Source organism: Salmo salar, chromosome 20, assembly GCF_965601325.2.
Source record: "Salmo salar chromosome 20, fSalSal1, whole genome shotgun sequence".
Taxonomy (NCBI): Eukaryota; Metazoa; Chordata; class Actinopteri; order Salmoniformes; family Salmonidae; genus Salmo; species Salmo salar.
Genome location: NC_138310.1, coordinates 86,267,957 through 86,288,971, shown reverse-complemented (window position 1 = coordinate 86,288,971; position 21,015 = coordinate 86,267,957). Strand labels below are relative to the sequence as shown.

The following is a 21,015-nucleotide window of genomic DNA, read 5'->3' as shown; positions in this document are numbered from 1 at the left end:
AAACATTAGATTAAGTCAGCAGTGTACCCAGCCAGAAATAATCAGACACCCATTTTTCAAGCTAGCATATAATGTCAGATAAACCCAAACCACAGCTAAATGTAGCACTAACCTTTGATGATCTTCATCAGATGACAACCCTAGGACATTATGTTATACAATACATGCATGTTTTGTTCAATCAAGTTCATATTTATATCAAAAACCAGCTTTTTACATTAGCATGTGACTAGCATGTGACTAGCATTCCCACCGAACACTGCCGGTGAATTTACTAAATTACTCACGATAAACGTTCACAAAAAGCATAACAATTATTTTAAGAATTATAGATACAGAACTCCTCTATGCACTCGATATGTCCGATTTTAAAATAGCTTTTCGGTGAAAGCACATTTTGCAATATTCTCAGTAGATAGCCCGGCATCACAGGGCTAGCTATTTAGACACCCAGCATGTTTAGCACTCATCAAAGTCAGATTTACTATAAGAAAAATTTTATTACCTTTGCTGTCTTCGTCAGAATGCACTCCCAGGACTTCTACTTCAATAACAAATGTTGGTTTGGTCCAAAATAATCCATCGTTATATCCAAACAGCGGCGTTTTGTTCGTGCGTTCAAGACACTATCCGAAAGGGTAAATAAGGGTGGCCAGCATGGAGCAATTCGTGACAAAAAAATTCTAAATATTACATTACCGTACTTCGAAGCATGTCAACCGCTGTTTAAAATCAATTTTTATGGCATTTTTCTCATAAAAAAGCGATAATATTCCGACCGGGAATCTGCGTTTAGGTAAACAGACAAAAGAAAAGAAAGCATTCGGTCGACTCGGGCACGCGCCTAAGCCCATAGTACTCTGAGCGGCCACTTGCCAAAAGCGATAAAGTGTTTCAGCCAGAGCCTGCCTCGATATCGTTCAGCTTTTTCCCGGGCTCTGAGAGCCTATGGGAGCCGTAGGAAGTGTCACGTTATTGCAAAGATCCTCAGTCTTCAATAAAAAGAGCCAAGATGAAACACTACTTCTCAGACAGGCCACTTCCTGCATGAAATCTTCTCAGGTTTTGGCCTGCCATATGAGTTCTGTTATACTCACAGACACCATTCAAACAGTTTTAGAAACTTTAGGGTGTTTTCTATCCAAAGCCTATTCAAAGCCTATCCAATATGCCTATTCTAGTTACTGGGCAGGAGTAGTAACCAGATTAAATCGGGTACGTTTTTTATCCGGCTGTGTCAATACTGCCCCCTAGCCCTAACAGGTTAAGGTGGGTTTCGGAGCTCTACGTGAAGTCTGTGATTTTCTGAACTCACACACACACACACACAGTCAATGGGGGTTGACACAGTGTGAGGCTTAAAGACACAGAGAGCCTGCAATAGTTATCTGCGTTCAAACTATCAAAGAACCATCAGACCTAGAGCTCAGAAACTCAGGGTCGCCTCAGCTAAGCCTACACAATTCTCAGAACTTGACCCGCAGCTAGAACGTGCGTGTTTTAATTTCTTATTATGGTTTAAGCAGAAGGCGCTGTGAATTTTGGGCCAGCTCTGAAATATGTGATTGTTGGCTTCTAAACGAGTTGGACAAAATGGGTTTGGTGTCAGTATCAGTTTGGTGTCAGAATGATATCTTCTTGACTGATGGACGCTGACTTTTGTCCATTTGCAATAATTTTAAACAGTGATGAACCATCACCAAATTGACAGGTTGACATCAACACCAACGAGCGGTGGAGAGGAACCACTATCACTGCCCGGCCATCCCGAAATCAACAGGCCAGTCAATTGGGCATTTCTGTAGTATATTAGAACATGTCAAATTCGTGATGGTAAATACCCATTGTAAGACATTGCAAATGGACAGCCGTGCACCTGGTAATGTGAACGGGTTACTAGGAGCAAATATTTAAAATGGTTTTTAATGCCTTTAGGGGGTGCAAGTGGTCCATGGCTGGGTAGGGAGCACCCCTGGTCATTTTGGACGTTTTTCACAAAATCTTTCAAAAATGACAGTCCCACTTCTCTCTCATTGCACCAACGAGCAATTGAGAGGAACCACTACCACTGCCCGGCCATCCCGAGTTCAACGGGCCAGTCAATTGGGCATTTCCAGCAGTATATTAGCCTCTCTGGGGTATGCGGTACGCTAGCGTCCCACCCGCGGGACACACTATTCAACAGCCAGTGAAATAGCAGGGCGCCAAATTCAAAACAACAAAAATCTCTTAATTCAAATTTCTCAAACATACAACTATTATATCCCATTTTAAAGATACACTTCTCGTTAATCCAACCACATTGCCCGATTTCAAAAAGGCTTTACGGCGAAAGCATAACATTAGATTATGTTAGGACAGCGCCGAGACAAGAAAAACCACACAGCCATTTTCCAAGCAAGGAGAGGCGTCACAAAAACCAGAAATACAGCTAAAATGAATCACTAACCTTTGATGATCTTCATCAGATGGCACTCATAGGACTTCATGTTACACAATACATGTATGTTTTGCTCGATAAAGTTCATATTTATATCCATTAACCCCATTTTACATTGGCGTGTAATGTTCAGAAATGTTTTGCCTCCCAAAACTTCCGGTGAATGAGCACATCAATTTACAAAAATACTCATCATAAACGTAGAAAAAATATTCAACTCTTATTCAAAGAATTATAGATACACTTCTCCTTAATGCAACCGCTGTGTCAGATTTCAAAAAAGTTTTTCGGCGAAAGCACACTTTGCAATAATCTGAGTACGGGGATCAGTCACAAAACCAAAAATAGCCAACAAAACTCAGAAATAGCATTATAAATATTTACTTACCTTTGATGATCTTCATCGGAATGCACTCCCAGGAATCCCAGTTCCACAATAAATGTTCATTTGTTTCGATAAAATCCATCCTTTATGTCCAAATACCTCCATTTTGTACGTGCGTTCAGTCGAGTTATCCAAATCCACTTTGCTTGCGCAGTGAGTTGAGACGAAAAGTCCAAAAAGTTATATTACAGTTCGTAGAAACATGTCAAACGATATATAGAATCAATCTTTAGGATGTTTTTGTCATAAATCTTCCATAACATTCCAACCGGACGATTCCTTTGTCTTCAAAAAAGAAAAGGAACACAGCTAACTCTTATGTGAGCATGCGCCACTGAGCTCATGTCATTTTCTCAGTCATCTGATTCCAATGGCTCTTATTCTCTCCCCATTCACAGTAGAAGCATGAAACAACGTTCTAAAAGACTGTTGACATCTAGTGGAAGCCTTATGAAGTGCAAAATGACCCCACAGACAATGTACATTGGATAGGGAATCACTTGAAAAACTACAAACCTCAGATTTCCACAATTCCTGGTTGGATTTTTTCTCTGGTTTTTGCCTGCCATATGAGTTCTGTTATACTCACAGACATCATTCAAACAGTTTTAGAAACTTCAGAGTGTTTTCCATCCAAATCTACTAATACTATGCAAATCTTAGCTTCTGGGACTGAGTAGCAGGCAGTTTACTCTGGGTACTTTCTTCATACGGACGTCAAAATACTGCCCCCTACCCTAGAGAAATTAAAGCATGTCAAATTTGTGATGGTAAATGCCCATTGTAAGACATCTTTAAGAGTGTGTGTTTTCTTACTGTCGTCCAGTCCCTGCTGAGAGGCCACAGAGTTAGTGAAAACAACCAGGTCTGACAGATCTCTACTCAGCTTCATTGTCTTCCTCTTCCTCCCTCCCCTACAGCAAGATGAAAACACAGAAAGAGTATGAAGGAGGAAGGAGAAGTAGAATGGGGCAAGAGGCATAGAGTAGAATGGGGAAAGAGGCATAGAGTAGAATGGGGGAAAGAGGCATATGGTAAAATCGGGGAAGAGGCAAAGAGTAGAATGGGGAAAGACACATAGAGTAGAATGGGGAAAGAGGCATAGAGTAGAATGAGGAAAGAGGCATAGGGTAGAATGGGGAAAGAGACATAGAGTTGAATGGGGAAAGAGGACGGAAACACATGCACAGAAACAAACGCACAGTGACAACAGCATGGGAAGTAAATGGGAGTGTCCATCAAAGTGACAGTTTACACCCCACATTGTCACTGTTTACACCCCACAGAATCATGTTTTACACCCCACAGCATCACAGTTTACACCCCACAGTGTCACCGTTTACACCCCACAGCATCAGAGTTTACACCCCACAGCATCACAGTTTAAACCCCACAGGGAAGATCATCAAAGTTTACACCCCACAGAATCAAAATTTACACCCCACAGCATCACAGTTTACACCCCACTGCATCAAAGTTTACATCCCACAGCATCACAGGTACACCCCACAGCATCACAGTTTACAACCCACAGGGAATGGCATCACAGTTTACACCCCACAGCATCACAGTTTACACCCACAGGGAAGATTATAACAGTTTACACCCCATAGGGAAAAGCATCACTGGGAAATACTTAATACAGACCAGATCAAACAGCTTTCATTGACACACTAAAGGGATATGGAAGCAGGCCAACAACACACACACACACACACACACACACACACACACACACACACACACACACACACACACACACACACACACACACACACACACACACACACACACACACACACACACACACACACACACACACATACACACAAACACATACAGCTCCAAAAAATGATCCGCCAAACCACACTTCTTAAATATGCATATTAATATTCGTGTTACCATTTGAAAGGAAACACTTTGAAGTTTGTGGAAGTATGAAATTAATGTAGGACAATATAACACATTAGATCTGGTAAAAGAGAATACAATGAAAAACATGCATCTTTGAAATGCAAGAGAAAGGCCATACTTTCAAATAGGAGTCTATGTGTCATTTAGATGTTGGCCACCCGATGGCACCAGTGTGTGTACAATGTTTCAGACTAATCCAGTGAAGAATTACATTACTGCACAATATGTTGTATCAAGTCTGCCAAGTGTTTGCAGAAAAGTGCCGAATTGGTCAACTGATACTTGTTCAAGTACTTAACTATAAAGAACATATAAAAATGCTATGGTAATATATATTTTTTAGTTTACACACTCCCATAAATGTCACACATGATGGATCATTAGCTTATACACTAACTTTCACACATTTAGATGGCCGGGCGGCGTCGGTGTGGAGCTAGAGAGAGCAGTGGGGTCAAACTGTAGAACCCAGTTCCTACATTTGAACATAAAAATTGATTTTATCAAACAAAACTATGCTACATTTTATCTCTGGGACCCTCAGGATGACAAATCAGAGCAAGATTTCTGAATGTAAGTGCATTATTTACCTTCAGAGGTGAATGTATCAAACAAGTTGCTATGATAAAAGTATTTTGTTGTTGTGCACTCTCCTCAAACAATAGCATGCATTTTCTCACAGTAACAGCTACTGTAAATTGGACACTACAGTTAGATTAACAAGAATTTAAGCTTTCTGCCCATATCAGACATGTCTATGTCCCGGAAAGTTGGCTGTTGTATACAACGTCATTCTAGTTACATTAGCGCACGTTAGCAACAACAGTCCCGGTTTAGGGACACCCATCCTGAAGAGGGTAACCTCTTAAGGATCCTACCCTTTTTTTCAATTTTCACCTAAAAGGACATACCCAAATCTAACTGCCTGTAGCTCAGGACATGCATGTTCACTCACCCGCTTAAGCCAGCTGCACCAATGTGGGGGAAGAAACACCATTCAACTGATGTCCTAAGTCAGCTTGCAATCACCCGGCCCGCAATGAGCCAAGTAAAGACTCCCCAGGCCAAACCGTCCCGTAACACGGAAGACGCAGGGCCAATTGTGCCCTGCCCTATGAGACACCCAGTCACAGCCCATTGTGACAGAGCCTGGGATCGAACCCGGGTCTGTAGTGACACCTTAGACCACTGCACCACTCAGGAGGCCTGTACACAACTTTTTTATTAATATATTGTGCATAACATTCAAACACACATTTCATTCACACTATATTTGACATTGCTTGTTCTAATATTTGTATATTTCTTAATTCCTTGTTGTTGTTGTTGCATGTATTGTTATCTATTACTGCACTGTTGGAACATAAGCATTTCATTACACTCACAATAATATTTTGCAAAATATGTGTACGCAACCAATCAAATTAGATTTTATTTTGATTTGAGTGTGTGTGTCTCTCGATTCATCACAGCCTCATTATTAGCCTGGTGCTAGAGAACCCTTAACCGAATCCAAGCAATAAACTGGTACATCTGTGAAGGAGGGAGAGAGGGGGAGAGAGGGGGAGAGAGGGAGAGAGAGAGAGAGGGGAGGGAGAGGGAGAGAGGGAGAGTGAGATAAGGAGAGGAAGCGGGAGAGAGAGAAAAACAGCTCACCTACAGGACTCATGGTGGAATAACTTGGAGGTGTGTAATAAATCTTTCAATTAAATTCAAAGGGTTTTATTGGCATGGGAATCATATGATCACACTGCCAAAGCAAGTGAAATAGATGATAAACAAAAGTGAAAAAAAATCTGACATTAAACTCACAAAAGATTCAAAGGAACAGAGACATTTCAAATGTCATATGTCTATATACGGTGTCGTAACGATATGCTAATAGTTAAAGTACAAAAAGAAAATCAATAAACATGAATATGGGTTGTATTTAGAATGGTGTTTGTTCTTCACTGATTGCCCTTTTCGTGTGGCAACAGTTCACATATCATCTTTCTCTGACACTCCCTCGTCTCATCTCCTACCTGCAACTCAGACCCCCTCCCCCCCCCGCCTCCCCTCCCCCTAACAAACCTCCCCCTGCCTCCCCTACCCCTGCAAGCTCTCCACCCTGCATACCCCCGCCGCCTCCCACAACTCCATCCCCATGCCTCCCCCCTGCCACTCCTCTCCCTGCCTTACACCGTCAACCTCCGCTGACACTATAAAAGAGAGGGAGAGAGAGTAAGCAAGAGAGAGAGGGGGAGAGACAGAGTACAGCTATGAGGGTCAGACAATATATTAACCTTTACCTATCTATAATCATGATACTGAACTCCTCATCTCTGAGCCTTCTAATGAACAACTCCTCTGCCTCATCCTCTTCCTCGTCCTGTCGTCTGCGGGAGCAGTTCAGTCTGAATGGGATGTACCAGAAGGGTGATGTGATTCTGGGAGGTCTGTTTGAGGTCCACTACTTCACTGTGTTCCCTGAGCTATCTTTCACATCAGAACCCCAGCAGCTCCACTGTGAGGGGTGAGTATTCATCTACTGGACTGAACTGGACTGGACTGGATGTGTGTCTGCACCTCTCCTATAAAGGACAGATAGACATCCCTACTATAAGAAGCCTCACTATGATCAGTGTTAACCTACCCTGGTCCCGCAGACCTACTGGGTTCTTGTTACATTGGTGAATAGTACATTGGTGAATAGTACATTGGTGATTAGTACATTGCGGTATCAAAAAATCTGTGAATTAATTGTGTGTATTCCATTGTTTTCAATCATTATTCCTAAGATAAAGCTATTTTATTATCTATCCTTGACAAAAGTAATTTGTTTTCTCCTCCCAACGCCTTAAGACAACACTCTCTCACACACACCCCTTAAGAGGTGCACAGGGTTCAACACCTCTAGAGTGATTTAAAACATTTACAAATTGATTGAATGTTCCTTTTCTCTGTCAGTTTTGACAGTTTTGGTTTCCAGCAGGCCCAGACTATGGCGTTTGCTGTAGATGAGATCAACAGAAACCCTGACCTTCTGCCCAACATCAAGCTCGGATACCAGCTCTACGACAACTGCCTGAAGCTGGGAGTATCATTCCGTGCTGCCATGTCATTGGCCAGTGGGAGAGAGGAAGAGTTCCTATTGGATGAGACTTGTTCTGGGTCACCCCCGGTGCTAGGGATTGTGGGAGACCCAGGGTCCACACACTCCATTGCCATCTCCAGTGTCCTAGGGCTGTTCCGGGTTCCCATGGTAAATCAGAAAGAATAGAAAGATGACAACATTATTGGAAATGTCCTTCTTGTATTCCAAAAGCACACTTTGAGTGAGAAACAGCATTTTTAGGACTTAAATCTGTCTAAGCATGAAAACCTTCTATTATATTAATTAATTAAAAGAAAAAAATCATTGTATATTTCTCTCCCTCAGGTGAGTCACTACGCCACATGTTCCTGTCTGAGCAATCGGGGAAAGTACCCATCCTTCTTCAGAACCATCCCTAGTGATTCCTTCCAGGTCTGTCTCTAAGAAGGCTACAATGACATGATTACACAGTGAACCATCAGTTCCCATGTGTACTCACTATACACTTTATACTGTATAACGACATTACAGTTAAATAAAAGGTTAAATCATTTAAAAAAGCTTAGATAACATTAAATAAAAGGTGAAATAATGTATGTAATTTATGTTGATCTCTCTATGCTCTCCAGTCTCTGTAATAGCATCATAATGTCTAATCCCTGTTGATGTGATCTCAGGTGCGAGCCATGATCCAGATCCTACATCGGTTGGGTTGGACATGGGTGGGCCTGGTGTTCAGTGATGATGACTACGGATTTCATGCTGCCCGGTCCTTCCACTCAAGCCTGGCCAAGTCAGGGGGCTGTGTGGCCTATTCCCAGGTCCTGCCTAAAGACAACCGCCCCACAGAGCTGCAGAGGATCGTGGGAGAGATCAAGAGCTCCACTGCTCGTGTGGTGGTGGTGTTCTCCAACGAGGCCTACCTGCTCCCTCTGGTGGACGAGGTTCAGAGATGATTTTATCTTGACACTTCATCTAAAATAACACTTACAATACATTCAGATTTTAGTATCAGAGGCTCTAATCCAGAGAGATTTACACTTCATAATAATAATATTAGTAATACCATTTAGCAGATGCTTTTATCCAAAGCGACTTACAGTCAGTGATGTGTGCATATATTTTATGTATGGGTAACCCTGGACAGTTAGTGCATCCATCCTAAGAAATCTAGGGGGGACAACCACATTTCACAGTCATAGTAAGCATGTTTTTTCCTCAATAAAGTATCAGCAAATACATTCCACAGCTCTAATAACAGCCATAATAGCTGTAGGATGTTACCCTTCTCACAAACAACATTATCTAAAAGTGTTACAGCATATTACCATTGTGGTGTTCTAAAAAAAAAGATTATAAAATATAAAACCCGTTTTACAAGGTGGTGGTGCAGAATGTGAAGGGTCTCCAGTGGATCGCCAGTGAAGCCTGGACCTCCTCCACTGTGTTTCACACCCCCCGTCTCATGCCCTACCTGGGGGGTACCCTGGGTATCGCCATCCGTCGTGGAGAGATACCCGGCCTCAAGGACTACCTGCTTAACGTCCGCCCTGACGACCAACCTGCCAATAACCCTGAAAACAACATGGTGAAGTATTTTTCTGTCTTTTAACTCTAACCATATATTTAATTACTTTATACATTATGTTTAAAACATTTAAAAGGCTACTTTGCCTATAAATACTACAATACAGAAGAAAAAAACGAGTTTTCCTCTATAACATTTCCTTCTCTGTTCTGGTAAGGTGAGACAGTTTTGGGAGGCTGTGTTTGGGTGCAGGTTGGAGCCCCCAGCAGGTTGGGTGGAGGCTGGGGGTGATGTATGTACAGGTCAGGAGGACCTGAGGGACGTGGAGACTGACTATGGGGACGTGTCTGAGCTCAGGCCAGAATATAACGTGTATAAGGCAGTGTACGCCCTGGCCCATGCCCTGCATGACCTATTGCAATGTGTGCCAGGGAGAGGACCTTTCAGCGGGCACCGCTGTGCCAGCCTACAGAGACTGGAGCCCTGGCAGGTGGGATACATTCACACACACACAAACAGATGCAGACCTACACTTTGACAAATGTTTACTTCTGTTTACTGTTTTCTTAGTCAAGGTCCCCTGACTACATACTATCTTTTGGTTACATAATCTCTTCCATTTGCTCTCTGCCCTCTGTTCCCTCCATCCCTCCATCTCCCTCCTCTGACCAGCTGATCCATTACCTGGAGAGGGTTAACTTCACCACAGAATTTGGCGATCGCGTTTCTTTCGATGACAACGGGGACGCCCTGGCTATCTATGACATCATGAACTGGGCGTGGCTCCAGGACGGGAGCGTGCAGGTGGAGAATGTGGGTGTGATTGACGAATCAGCCCCCGCAGGACAAGAGCTCACACTGGACGTGGACAGAATTTTCTGGAACTTTGAGTCAAAAAAGGTTATTTGTAAAGTTATACAGTTATATAGCATATTTCACTACTGCAACAGAAACAGTGTAAACTTATACCAGTGGAGGGCAAAGAAGCATTAAATATCGGTGTGTAAATGTGGGCGTATAAATATGGTCATATAAAAGTCTGGTATTCTCCCTCCTAGGCCATCGTAGTAAATTATTTGTTCTTTAACTGACTTGGCCAATTAAAATAAAGGATGAATTCCCCGTCGCCTTCGTCCTTATAGCCCCCACGATCAGTGTGCAGTGAGAGCTGTCCCCCAGGCACCCGTGTAGCCAGGAAGAAGGGGGAGCCTGTCTGCTGCTTCGACTGCATCTCCTGTGCTGAGGGAGAGGTCAGCAACACCACAGGTCAGTGAAATTAATGTAATTTAAAGAATTTGAGGGTGGTTTGGGGCTGTAGAAAAGGTTTTCAACATATTCTTTGTCTGTCTTTCTGTCAGACTCGGCCGAGTGCTTGAGATGTCCAGAGGACTTCTGGTCCAGCCCGGAGCGTGACCTCTGCATCCCTAAGGGGGTTGAGTTCCTCTCCTACCAGGAATCACTGGGCATCTCCTTGATGACTGCCTCGTTGCTAGGAGCCCTCATCTGTGCAGTTGTCCTCGGAATCTTCACCCGCTACAGGAACACGCCTGTTGTCAAGGCTAACAATTCTGAGCTGAGCTTCCTGCTTCTGCTGTCACTCAAACTCTGCTTCCTGTGCTCGCTGCTGTTCATTGGCCGGCCCCGGCTGTGGACATGTCAGCTAAGGCATGCAGCATTTGGTATCAGCTTTGTTCTCTGTGTCTCCTGTATACTGGTGAAGACGATGGTGGTACTGGCTGTGTTTAGGACCTCTAAGCCTGGGGGCAATGCCAGCCTGAAGTGGTTTGGTGCAGGGCAGCAGAGAGGAACAGTCCTGGTTCTCACCTCATTCCAGGCTGCTATCTGCACAGCCTGGCTGGTTTCAGCCTCTCCAACTCCACACAAAAACACGCGCTACCATATTGATAAGATTGTATATGAGTGTGTGGTGGGGTCGGTAGCAGGGTTCGGAGCGTTATTAGGCTACATCGGAATTCTGGCATTCCTTAGCTTCCTCTTGGCTTTCCTGGCTAGGAATCTTCCAGACAACTTCAACGAGGCCAAGTTCATCACCTTCAGCATGCTGATCTTCTGTGCTGTGTGGATCTCCTTCGTCCCTGCCTACATCAGCTCCCCTGGGAAGTACGCAGACGCTGTGGAGATATTCGCCATCTTAGCTTCCAGCTTTGGCCTCCTGGTGGCTCTGTTCGGCCCAAAGTGTTACATCATCCTGCTGAGGCCAGAGAGGAACACCAAGAAGGCTCTGATGGGCCGGGCCACAACCAAGACATAGGGAGAATCTTCATTCCATTTCCATTATTCCTCACGTCCTCTCTCCTCACCTTCTTCTCAAAACACATTAGATCAGAAGGTTTGGAAGGGCCGGATATCTAACCTTCTCATTCATTGGGTTTTGAAAAGGAGACCGAGGAGAGAGGACACGAGGAATCACGTAAAGGAAATTGAGATTCTACCATAGGCTCAATACCATAACAACAGTTTACAGTGGATTCCTCTCCTCGTCTTCTTCATGTCCTCTGCGCTGATCTGAAATATGAACACTAGGTGGAGGTACAATGCCTGCTAGGGATTTGCTTCACACTCTTTCAATGCAAAGAAAGGAAAGGAGACATGTATAGTAACAGAGTATGATGGTCTCAAATAGTTTTTAGTAGCTGCTTTTAGTTTCCACTTCTGTTTGTTGTTTGATGGCATTAAATCAAATCAAATTAAAGAGATTTAATTGTTATGTTAGTACCCTGGTGATGTGTAGCCTGTAATTGGTTATAATTATCATTTTCTGTGACTAAATATTAATCACATAATAAATGATTTCTTTCCTTGGGCTTTTAAGTAGGCTTTTGATTTACTTAATTTGTCTATGTGTGTGACTTTAAACTTCTAGGGGATAGGTTATCCCCTATGAGTGGGTTTCTACATCGAAAGGCTTTCGATTGAATTGTTACATCGTGTGGAACAGCATAACATACCTGTTCCTTCTAAAGGATTCTGCTGCCACACTCATTCACCCATAAATTCATTATTAATTAATGCACATTTTTATTTAATAAAACATTCTGACTTGAAAGGAGTTGCTTGAATGTGTTTTTATTGAACCGTTGAAATGTAGAAATATATTTTATTAAAATATCATTAAACTGTGTCATATGGAATTAGAGAATTACCTCAGAAAATGTGAAAGGAATGAACAAAAAATTTCATTAACAATATCTAATTTAATTGATTTGTTTTCAGAACTGAATTTCAGGGGAGAAATGAAGCACCCCCAGTAGGTGTGGCCAAACTTTTGAGTCAACTTCAAATCTTAAATTCCGCTATTAAGGACTTCCAGAACCCGCTGGATTCTCCAATTACATGTAATGAACTACAGGACAAAATACAATCCCTAACAACCCAAAAAGGCCTGTGGGGTTGATGTTATCCTAAATAAAATGATAAAATATACAAACCACAAATTCCAATTGGCTATACATAAACTCTTTAACATCATCCTCTGCTCTGGTGTATTCCCCAGCGTATTCCCCAATATTTGGAACCAAGGACTGATCACCACAATCCACAAAAGTGGAAACAAATTTGACGCCAATAACTACCTTGGGATACGCATCAACAGCAACCTTGGGAAAATCCTCTGCATTATCATAAACAGCAGACTCGTACATTTCCTACATAAGGGACACCGATGGCGTTACCCGTATGGTTGATGAGGATCTCCATTTTGCAAATGTACGGTCCATTACTAGACGTCCGCGAGTGTTATAAAATAGGCCAATGGACTCAGGTCGTGCCCCAGGGCTGGGTCTTCCGGGAAGTCAAAATACCCCTGAAATGGACAAAAAATAATGGGAACATATTGGCAGTGTACAAAACATTTCCAGCATGGCAAATACCACTCAATTGGACGCCAATTCATTCAAACCATTTTGCAAATGGCATATGGCAAATAGCAAGTGTCATACAGCAAAAATCCAAAGGAAGGTGAGCGCACTCCACCATTCATTTTCATATTGCAAATGGACATCAAGTCAAGACCCAAGTGTCAAATTTTGAAAAAAATAAAATAAAATAAAATGTATCACCCTCTAAAAAAGTTATTTCTGGACCAAGATTCTTTCGATTTTTTTTTGTCAATCATCCATATATAAGAACAGTATGAACATACCTTTGTCATATTTTATTGTCATATTTTTTTACATGTCCATAAAGCATATGTTTTGTCCATTTGCAATATGATATCATAGGAAGTCAAAAGTCGAAGTCAAAAGTCAGTGAACCATGGCCAAATACCATAAGAAATATCCAAATGCAATATGAAAGTATTGAAAGTACTAAATCAGGATGTTATGTCCATTTGGCATGTATGATCATAAGAAGTCAGTTTCCAAACCCAAAAGATTGTGAACCATCTCCAAAAGGCAATTATACTGCCCAAATTATATATAGCTCTATGTTAATGCAGAAGCACAGTTCCCACTCAGCCCAGTCAAAACTGTTCGCTGCTCTGGCACCCCAATGGTGGAACAAGCTCCCTCACGACGCCAGGACAGCGGAGTCAATCACCACCTTCCGGAGACACCTGAAACCCCACCTCTTTAAGGAATACCTGGGATAGGATAAAGTAATCCTTCTAACCCTCCCCCCTACCCCCCCAAAAAAATATATAGATGTACTCTTGTAAAGTGGTTGTTCCACTGGATATCATAAGGTGAATGCACCAATTTGTAAGTCGCTCTGGATAAGAGCATCTGCTAAATGACGTAAATGTAAATGTAATGTAAATGTTAATCCATGAATAAACCTAGAAGGTCTATTTCTCATGTATGATGAGGGAGTTGTGGGACTGTCGTTTTCAAAAAAATGTGGGAAAAAAGTCAAAAATTACCAGCAGCACCCCCTATTGGATGGCCACGGCTGGGGGGTGCTCCCTACCCAGCCATGGACCCCTTGCACCCTCCTAAAGGTATTCAAAACCGTTTAAAAGATTTGCTCCTGGTAACCTGTTCCAATCACCAGGTGCAAGGCTGTCCATTTGCAATATGTTTCAATGGTCATTTACCATCACGAATTTGACATGCTCAAAAATACTGCAGAAGTGTGAAATTGACTGGCCCGATGAACTCGGGATAGCCGGGCAGTGATAGTCGTTCCTCTCCATCGCTCGTTGTGTTGATTTCATCATGTCCATTTGGTGATGGTTTTTCACTGTTTAAACATATTGCAAATGTACAAAAGTCAGCCAGCAAGTCAACGTCCATCAGTCAGTAAGGTATCATTCTGACATCAAACTGATACAAACTGACACCAAACCCACTTTGTCCAACTCAGTTAGAAGCCAACAATCACATATTTCAGAGCAGTCCCAAAATTCACAGCGCCTTCTGTTTAACCTCTTGACGGTCGCCTAGGATAAGGGGCGCTACAGCATTTTTGAAAAAAATTCGTGCCCATTTTAAACGGCCTCCTACTCAAACTCAGAAGCTAGGATATGCATATAATTAATACTTGTGGATAGAAAACACCATAAAGTTTCTAAAACTGTTTGAATGGTGTCTGTGAGTATAACAGAACTCATATGGCAGTCAAAACCCCGAGACCGATCGTAACAGGATGTGGAATTCTGAATTGCGGACTCAACTTCAGCACCTTGCCTATAAATCACACCGTGAGCAATGGTTCATTGAGCACTTCCTATTGCTTCCACTAGATGTCCCCAGTCTTTACAAAGTGGTTTGAGTCTCCTACTGTGAAAGGAGGAGGGCCATCACCATTATGACGCCGGCGCCCCTGGCTACCCTCCCCTTTCTAAACGTTTTGAAACACAATGCAATCGTCCCCCTTGAATCTTATTGGAGCTCTGGTTGAAAAAGGCCCTAAAGATTTATGTTATACAACGTTTGACATGTTTGAACGAACCTAAATTAAAAAAAAATGGATTTTGTTGAAAGAGAAGTCCCGCAGCCGACGGAAGTTTTGGAGCAGCCTTCAGAACGCGCTAACAAGAACAAGCTATTGGGACGTAAAGGATTAACTTTTTCGAACGAAAATGCATTTGTTGTGGACCTGGGATTCCTGGAAGTGCTTTCTGATAAAGATAATCAAAGGTAAGGGATTATTGACAATAGTATACAAGAGTAGATTTGATATGCGATTGTTCCAAGATGGCGCTGACCTGTAACGGTAGCCTATTTTTCTGAGTATCGCATCCCCTTTCATCGCAAAGTGTGATTACCCAGTAAAGTTATTTTTAAATCTGGCATTACAGGTGCTTTCAAGAGATATTCATCTATAAATCTTAGAATGACAATATTACATTTTAAAAATGTTTTCGAATAGTAATTTAGTAAATTGTAGCGCTGTTTCACCGGATGCATTTGAGGGAAAATAGTTAGTCAACGTCACGCGCCGATGTAAAATGCTGTTTTTATATATAAATATGAACTTTATCGAACAAAAGACTGCATTGTGTAACATTATTGTGTAACATGATGTCCTAGGTGTGTCATCTGATGAAGATTGTCAAAGGTTAGTGCTGCATTTAGCTGTTTTTTGGTTATTTGTGATGCATGTGGTTGGTCGGAAAATGGCTATGTGGCTACTTTTACGATATACTCCTCTAACATAATCTAATGTTTCGCTTTTGCTGTAAAGCCTTTTTGAAATCGGACAACGTGGTTCGATTCAGGAGAGGTGTATCTATAAAACGATATAACATAGTCCTATATTTGAAGAAAAAAAAATATTAAATTTTGTTATGCTAATGGCGATAGGATTTTTCGCTGGATGTCCGTCCCGCATACGGGACGGAGCCCGACCAGGGGTTAAACCATAATAAAAACATAAACGACATAGTTACATTCTAGCTGTGGGTCCAGTTCTGACATTATGTGTAGGCCTATGTAAGGTGACCCCGAATCCTGAGTTTCGGCTCGATAGGTCATTCGGAGCCCATGCAGCGACCTTAATTGGTGCTAAAAATCTACTTATTCCGGGCGTTGCTACGGGGTCCGTGAATGAGCTATCGGAGAGAAACATTAGGGTCCGTCTCTATGGGCTGAGGCAGTTTCAATGCACCTAATCTTGTGACTCTGGGACTTTTCTAAATGTCGTAATTATTCCGATGGTCAAAATGAATTGAAGTTATTGCAAATGTACGAGGCTGTTTCTCAGTCTGATAACCTTCTCGAGCCACATAACTCACAGTGCACTATCGACTTGAGCTCTATAAAAGGTTTCTAAAGTTTCAGAGCTCTAGGTCTGACGGTAATTTGATAGTTTGAACGAAGGTAACTATTGCAGGGTCTCTTTGTCTGTAAGCCCCACACTGTGTCACTCCATCCTTGCTGTGTGTGCGTATGAGTTTTCCTTGCAAATCTGATAGGAGAAATGACTGATTGACAGTTCATGAGGGTTGCCTAATCACACATACAGTGGGGAGAACAAGAATTTGATACACTGCCGATTTTGCAGGTTTTCCTACTTACAAAGCATGTAGAGGTCTGTCATTTTTATCATGCCATATGAGTTCTGTTATACTCACAGACACCATTCAAACAGTTTTAGAAACTTCAGAGTGTTTTCCATCCAAATCTACTAATAATATGCATATTCTTGTTTCTGGGCAAGAGTAGTAACCAGTTTAAATCGGGTACATTTTTTCATCCGGCCGTGAAAATACTGCCCCCTATCCCAAAGAAGTTAAGGAAAAGTGTGTCTATAATTCTTTCAATATCTGTGGTAAATTTTATCAACATTTATGATGAGTATTTTTGTAAATTGATGTGCTCATCCACCGGAAGTTTTGGGAGGCAAAACATTTCTGAACATCACGCGCCAATGTAAAATGGGGTTTATGGATATAAATATGAACTTTATCGAACAAAACATACATGTATTGTGTAACATTGAGTCCTGGGAGTGTCATCTGATGAAGATCATCAAAGGTTAGTGATTCATTTTAGCTGTATTTCTGGTTTTTGTGATGCCTCTCCTTGCTTGGAAAATGGCTGTGTGGTTTTTCTTGTTTAGGCGCTGTCATACATGAAGCGCACATTTCGGCACTTGCTGTATGACTGATGAGGAAGTCCATATTGCAAATGTACGGTCCCTTACTAGACATCCGCGAACATTTGTAAAATTCGCTGACGGCGCCGGGCCGTGCACCAGGGCCGGATCTTCTGGGAAGTCATCGAATGATGTCTCTCGGATGTTCGGTTTCCGTTTAATAACATTTTCAAATGTTGGTCATTTTTCACCTGTCCTGGCAAATAACAGCAGAGGGTGAATGGAGGGCGAATGGAATCATATTGCAAATGTAACAAACATCACCAATCACAACGTGGCCTTTTCTCCTAAACGGAAAAGACTTCGAAGACGAAACTTGGCGAGCATAGGTTTAGCATAATGGGCAGTTGGCCCCGAACAAGATGGAGTTGAGGCCTCAACGCTTTTTGAGTTAAGGCAATTTTTCTGGGATTAAAGGTCAAAAATGAAAATAGAGCACTAATTTGACCGCTTCAAATCAAAGTACATGAGCCTACGGAGTCAGGAAAAAAAGAACCAGACATTTATCTACTGTCATGTAAGAGAAATTGTACAATGTACATTTGGTGATGTTCAAAAAAATTAGGGTTTTCGTTCTCAAAAAAATCCAGTTGCAGCGTGTTCAGATGAATCCGTTAAGGCAGGTTTCGGAGCTCTGCAAGATTTCTGTGATTTTCTGTGATTTTCTGAAATAACACAAACTCATTCAACCCTCTGTAAATAACTCAGTTCTTAACGTAAAGACTTAAAACTCAACATTCTATAAGAGGCTAACCCAAGGAGGATATGTGTTCACATTCAGCTTCCTGTGTCAACCAGTATTTTCACGGCCGGATAAAAAATGTACCCGATTTAATCTGATTATTACTCCTGCCCAGAAACTAGAATATGCATATAATTATTAGCTTTGGATAGAAAACACTCCAAAGTTTCTAAAACTGTTTGAATGGTGTCTGTGAGTATAACAGAACTCATTTGGCAGGCCAAAACCTGAGAAGATTCTGTACAGGAAGTACCCTGTCTGACCATTTCTTGGCCTTCTTGATTATCTCTATCCAATACAGGGGATCTCTGCTGTTACGTGACACTTCCTACGGCTCCCATGGGCTCTCAGAAGGCGGCAAAAAGCTGAATCGTGGCTTTGCAGGCCCTGGCTGAAAAACATTAGCGCATTTTGATAGTGGTCGAAAAGAGTACAGAGACTGGCGCACGCGTGCACGAGGCGACCCCATGTTTTTATTCTTTCGTCTTTGAACGTAAACACGCTTTCCCGGTCGGAATATTATCGTTTTTTTATGAGAAAAATGGCATAAAAATGGATTTTAAACAGCGGTTGACATGCTTCGAAGTACGGTAATGGAATATTTAGAATTTTTTTGTCACGAAACGCGTCGGGCGCGTAACCCTTCGTCACCCTTGGATAGTGTCTTGATATGTCAGGAGAGTACCCAGCCAGAAATAATCACACACCCATTTTTCAAGCTAGCATATATGTCACAAAAACCAAAACCACAGCTAAATGCAGCACTAACCTTTGATGATATTCATCAGATGATACTCCTAGGACATTATGTTATACAATACATGCATGTTTTGTTCAATCAAGTTCATATTTATATCAAAAACCAGCTTTTTACATTAGCATGTTTTGTTCAGAACTAGCATACCCACCGAAAACTTCCGGTGAATTTACTAAATTACTCACGATTAACGTTCACAAACAACATAACAATTATTTTAAAAATTATAGATACAGAACTACTTTATGCAATCACGGTGTCCGATTTTAAAATAGCTTTTCGGTGAAAGCACATTTTGCAATATTCTGAGTAGATAGCCCGGCCATCACAGGCTAGCTAATTTGACACCCACCAAGTTTGGTAATCACGAAACTCAGATTTACTATAAGAAAAATTTGATTACCTTTGCTGTTCTTCGTCAGAATGCACTCCCAGGACTTCTACTTCAATAACAAATATTGGTTTGGTTCCAAATAATCCATAGTTATATCCAAATAGCGGTGTTTTGTTTGTGCGTTCAAGACACTATCCGAAAGGTAAACAAGGGTGACGCGTCCGACGCGTTTCGTGACAAAAAAATTCAAAATATTCCATTACCGTACTTCGAAGCATGTCAAACGCTGTTTAAAATCAATTTTTATGCGATTTTTCTCGTAAAAAAGCGATAATATTCCGACTGGGCGTCGTTGTTTTCGTTCAAAGACTGAAAATGAAAACATGGAGTCGACTCGTGCACGCGCGCCCCAGTCTCATTGTTCTCAGATCGACCACTATCCAAATGCGCAACTGTTTTTCAGCCATGGCCTGCAAAGTCATGATTCAACGTTCTGGCGCCTTCTGAGAGCCTATGGGAGCGTTAGAAAATGTCACGTTATGCCAGAGATCCCCTGTTTTGGATAGAGATGATCAAGAAGGCCAAGAAATAGTCAGAGAGAGCGCTTCCTGTTTGGAATCTTCTCAGGTTTTGGCCTGCCAAATGAGTTCTGTTATACTCACAGACACCATTCAAACAGTTTTAGATCCTTTAGGGTGTTTTCTATCCAAATCAAACAATTATATGCATATTCTAGTTACTGGGCAGGAGTAGTAACCAGATTAAATCGGGTACATTTTTTATCCGGCCATGCAAATACTGCCCCCTATCCCCAACAGGTTAACAGGTTAACCTCCCTACGTCAACCTTTGACTCATTTCTCTCTGCCTCCTTCTTTCCACTCCTCTCCTCTTTTGACCTCACCCTCTCACCGTCCCCCCTACTCACAAGGCAGGCAATACGCTTGACCTTATCTTTACTAGATGCTGTTCTTCTACTCATCTCACTGCAACTCCCCTCCAAGTCTCCGACCACTACCTTGTATCCTTTTCCCTCTCGCTCTCCTCCAACACTACTCACTCTGCCCCTACTCAGATGGTATTGCGCCGTCGCAACCTTCGCTCTCTCTCCTGCTACTCTCTCCTCTTCCATCCTATCATCTCTTCCCTCTGCTCAATCCTTCTCCAACCAATCTCCTGATTCTGCCGCCTCAACCCTCCTCTCCTCCCTTTCTGCATCCTTTGACTCTCTATGTCCCCTATCCTCCCGGCCAGCTCGGTCCTCCCCTCCTGCTCCGTGGCTTGACAACTCATTGCGAGCTCACAGAACAGGGCTCCGGACAGCCGAGGGGAAATAGAGGAAAACTAACCTCCTTGCGGACCTGGCATCTTTTCACTCCCTCCTCTCTACATTTTCTTCCTCTGTTTCTGCTGCTAAAGCCACTTTCTACCACTCTAAATTCCAAGCATCTGCCTCTAACCCTAGGAAGCTCTTTGTCACCTTCTCCTCCCTCCTGAATCCTCCTCCCTCCTCCTCCCTCTCTGCGGATGACTTCGTCAACCAATTTGAAAAGAAGGTTAACGACATTCGATCCTCGTTTGTTAAGTCAAACGACACCGCTGGTCCTGCTCACATTGCCCTACCCTATGCTTTGACCTCTTTCTCCCCTCTCTCTCCAGATGAAATCTTGCGACTTGTAACGGCCGGCCGCCCAACAACCTGCCCGCTTGACCCTATCCCCTCCTCTCTCCTCCAGACCATTTCCGGAGACCTTCTCCCTTACCTCACCTCGCTCATCA

At 42.4% G+C, this 21,015-nt stretch overlaps 1 protein-coding gene across 1 annotated transcript; it reads left to right on the top strand.

Annotated features, from left to right (window-relative positions):
* Nucleotides 1-6,991: 6,991 nt before the first annotated feature.
* On the top strand, nt 6,992-12,348 carry LOC106581486 (extracellular calcium-sensing receptor). The gene is made up of 9 exons (XM_082966777.1): nt 6,992-7,254; nt 7,689-7,983; nt 8,161-8,247; nt 8,493-8,759; nt 9,197-9,403; nt 9,561-9,833; nt 10,016-10,243; nt 10,486-10,609; nt 10,702-12,348. Exons 1-9 carry the CDS (start codon nt 7,001-7,003, stop codon nt 11,613-11,615), a joined length of 2,649 nt encoding a protein of 882 aa, XP_082822903.1. The 5' UTR covers nt 6,992-7,000; the 3' UTR covers nt 11,616-12,348.
* Nucleotides 12,349-21,015: the final 8,667 nt, after the last annotated feature.

Coding starts and splice junctions, on each gene's coding strand:
- LOC106581486 (XM_082966777.1), top strand. CDS start 7,001: ATGAGGGTCAGACAATATATTAACCTTTACCTATCTATAATCATGATA. Junction 7,984..8,160: donor GGCTGTTCCGGGTTCCCATG/GTAAATCAGAAA, acceptor TCTCTCCCTCAG/GTGAGTCACTACGCCACATG. Junction 8,248..8,492: donor TCCCTAGTGATTCCTTCCAG/GTCTGTCTCTAA, acceptor ATGTGATCTCAG/GTGCGAGCCATGATCCAGAT.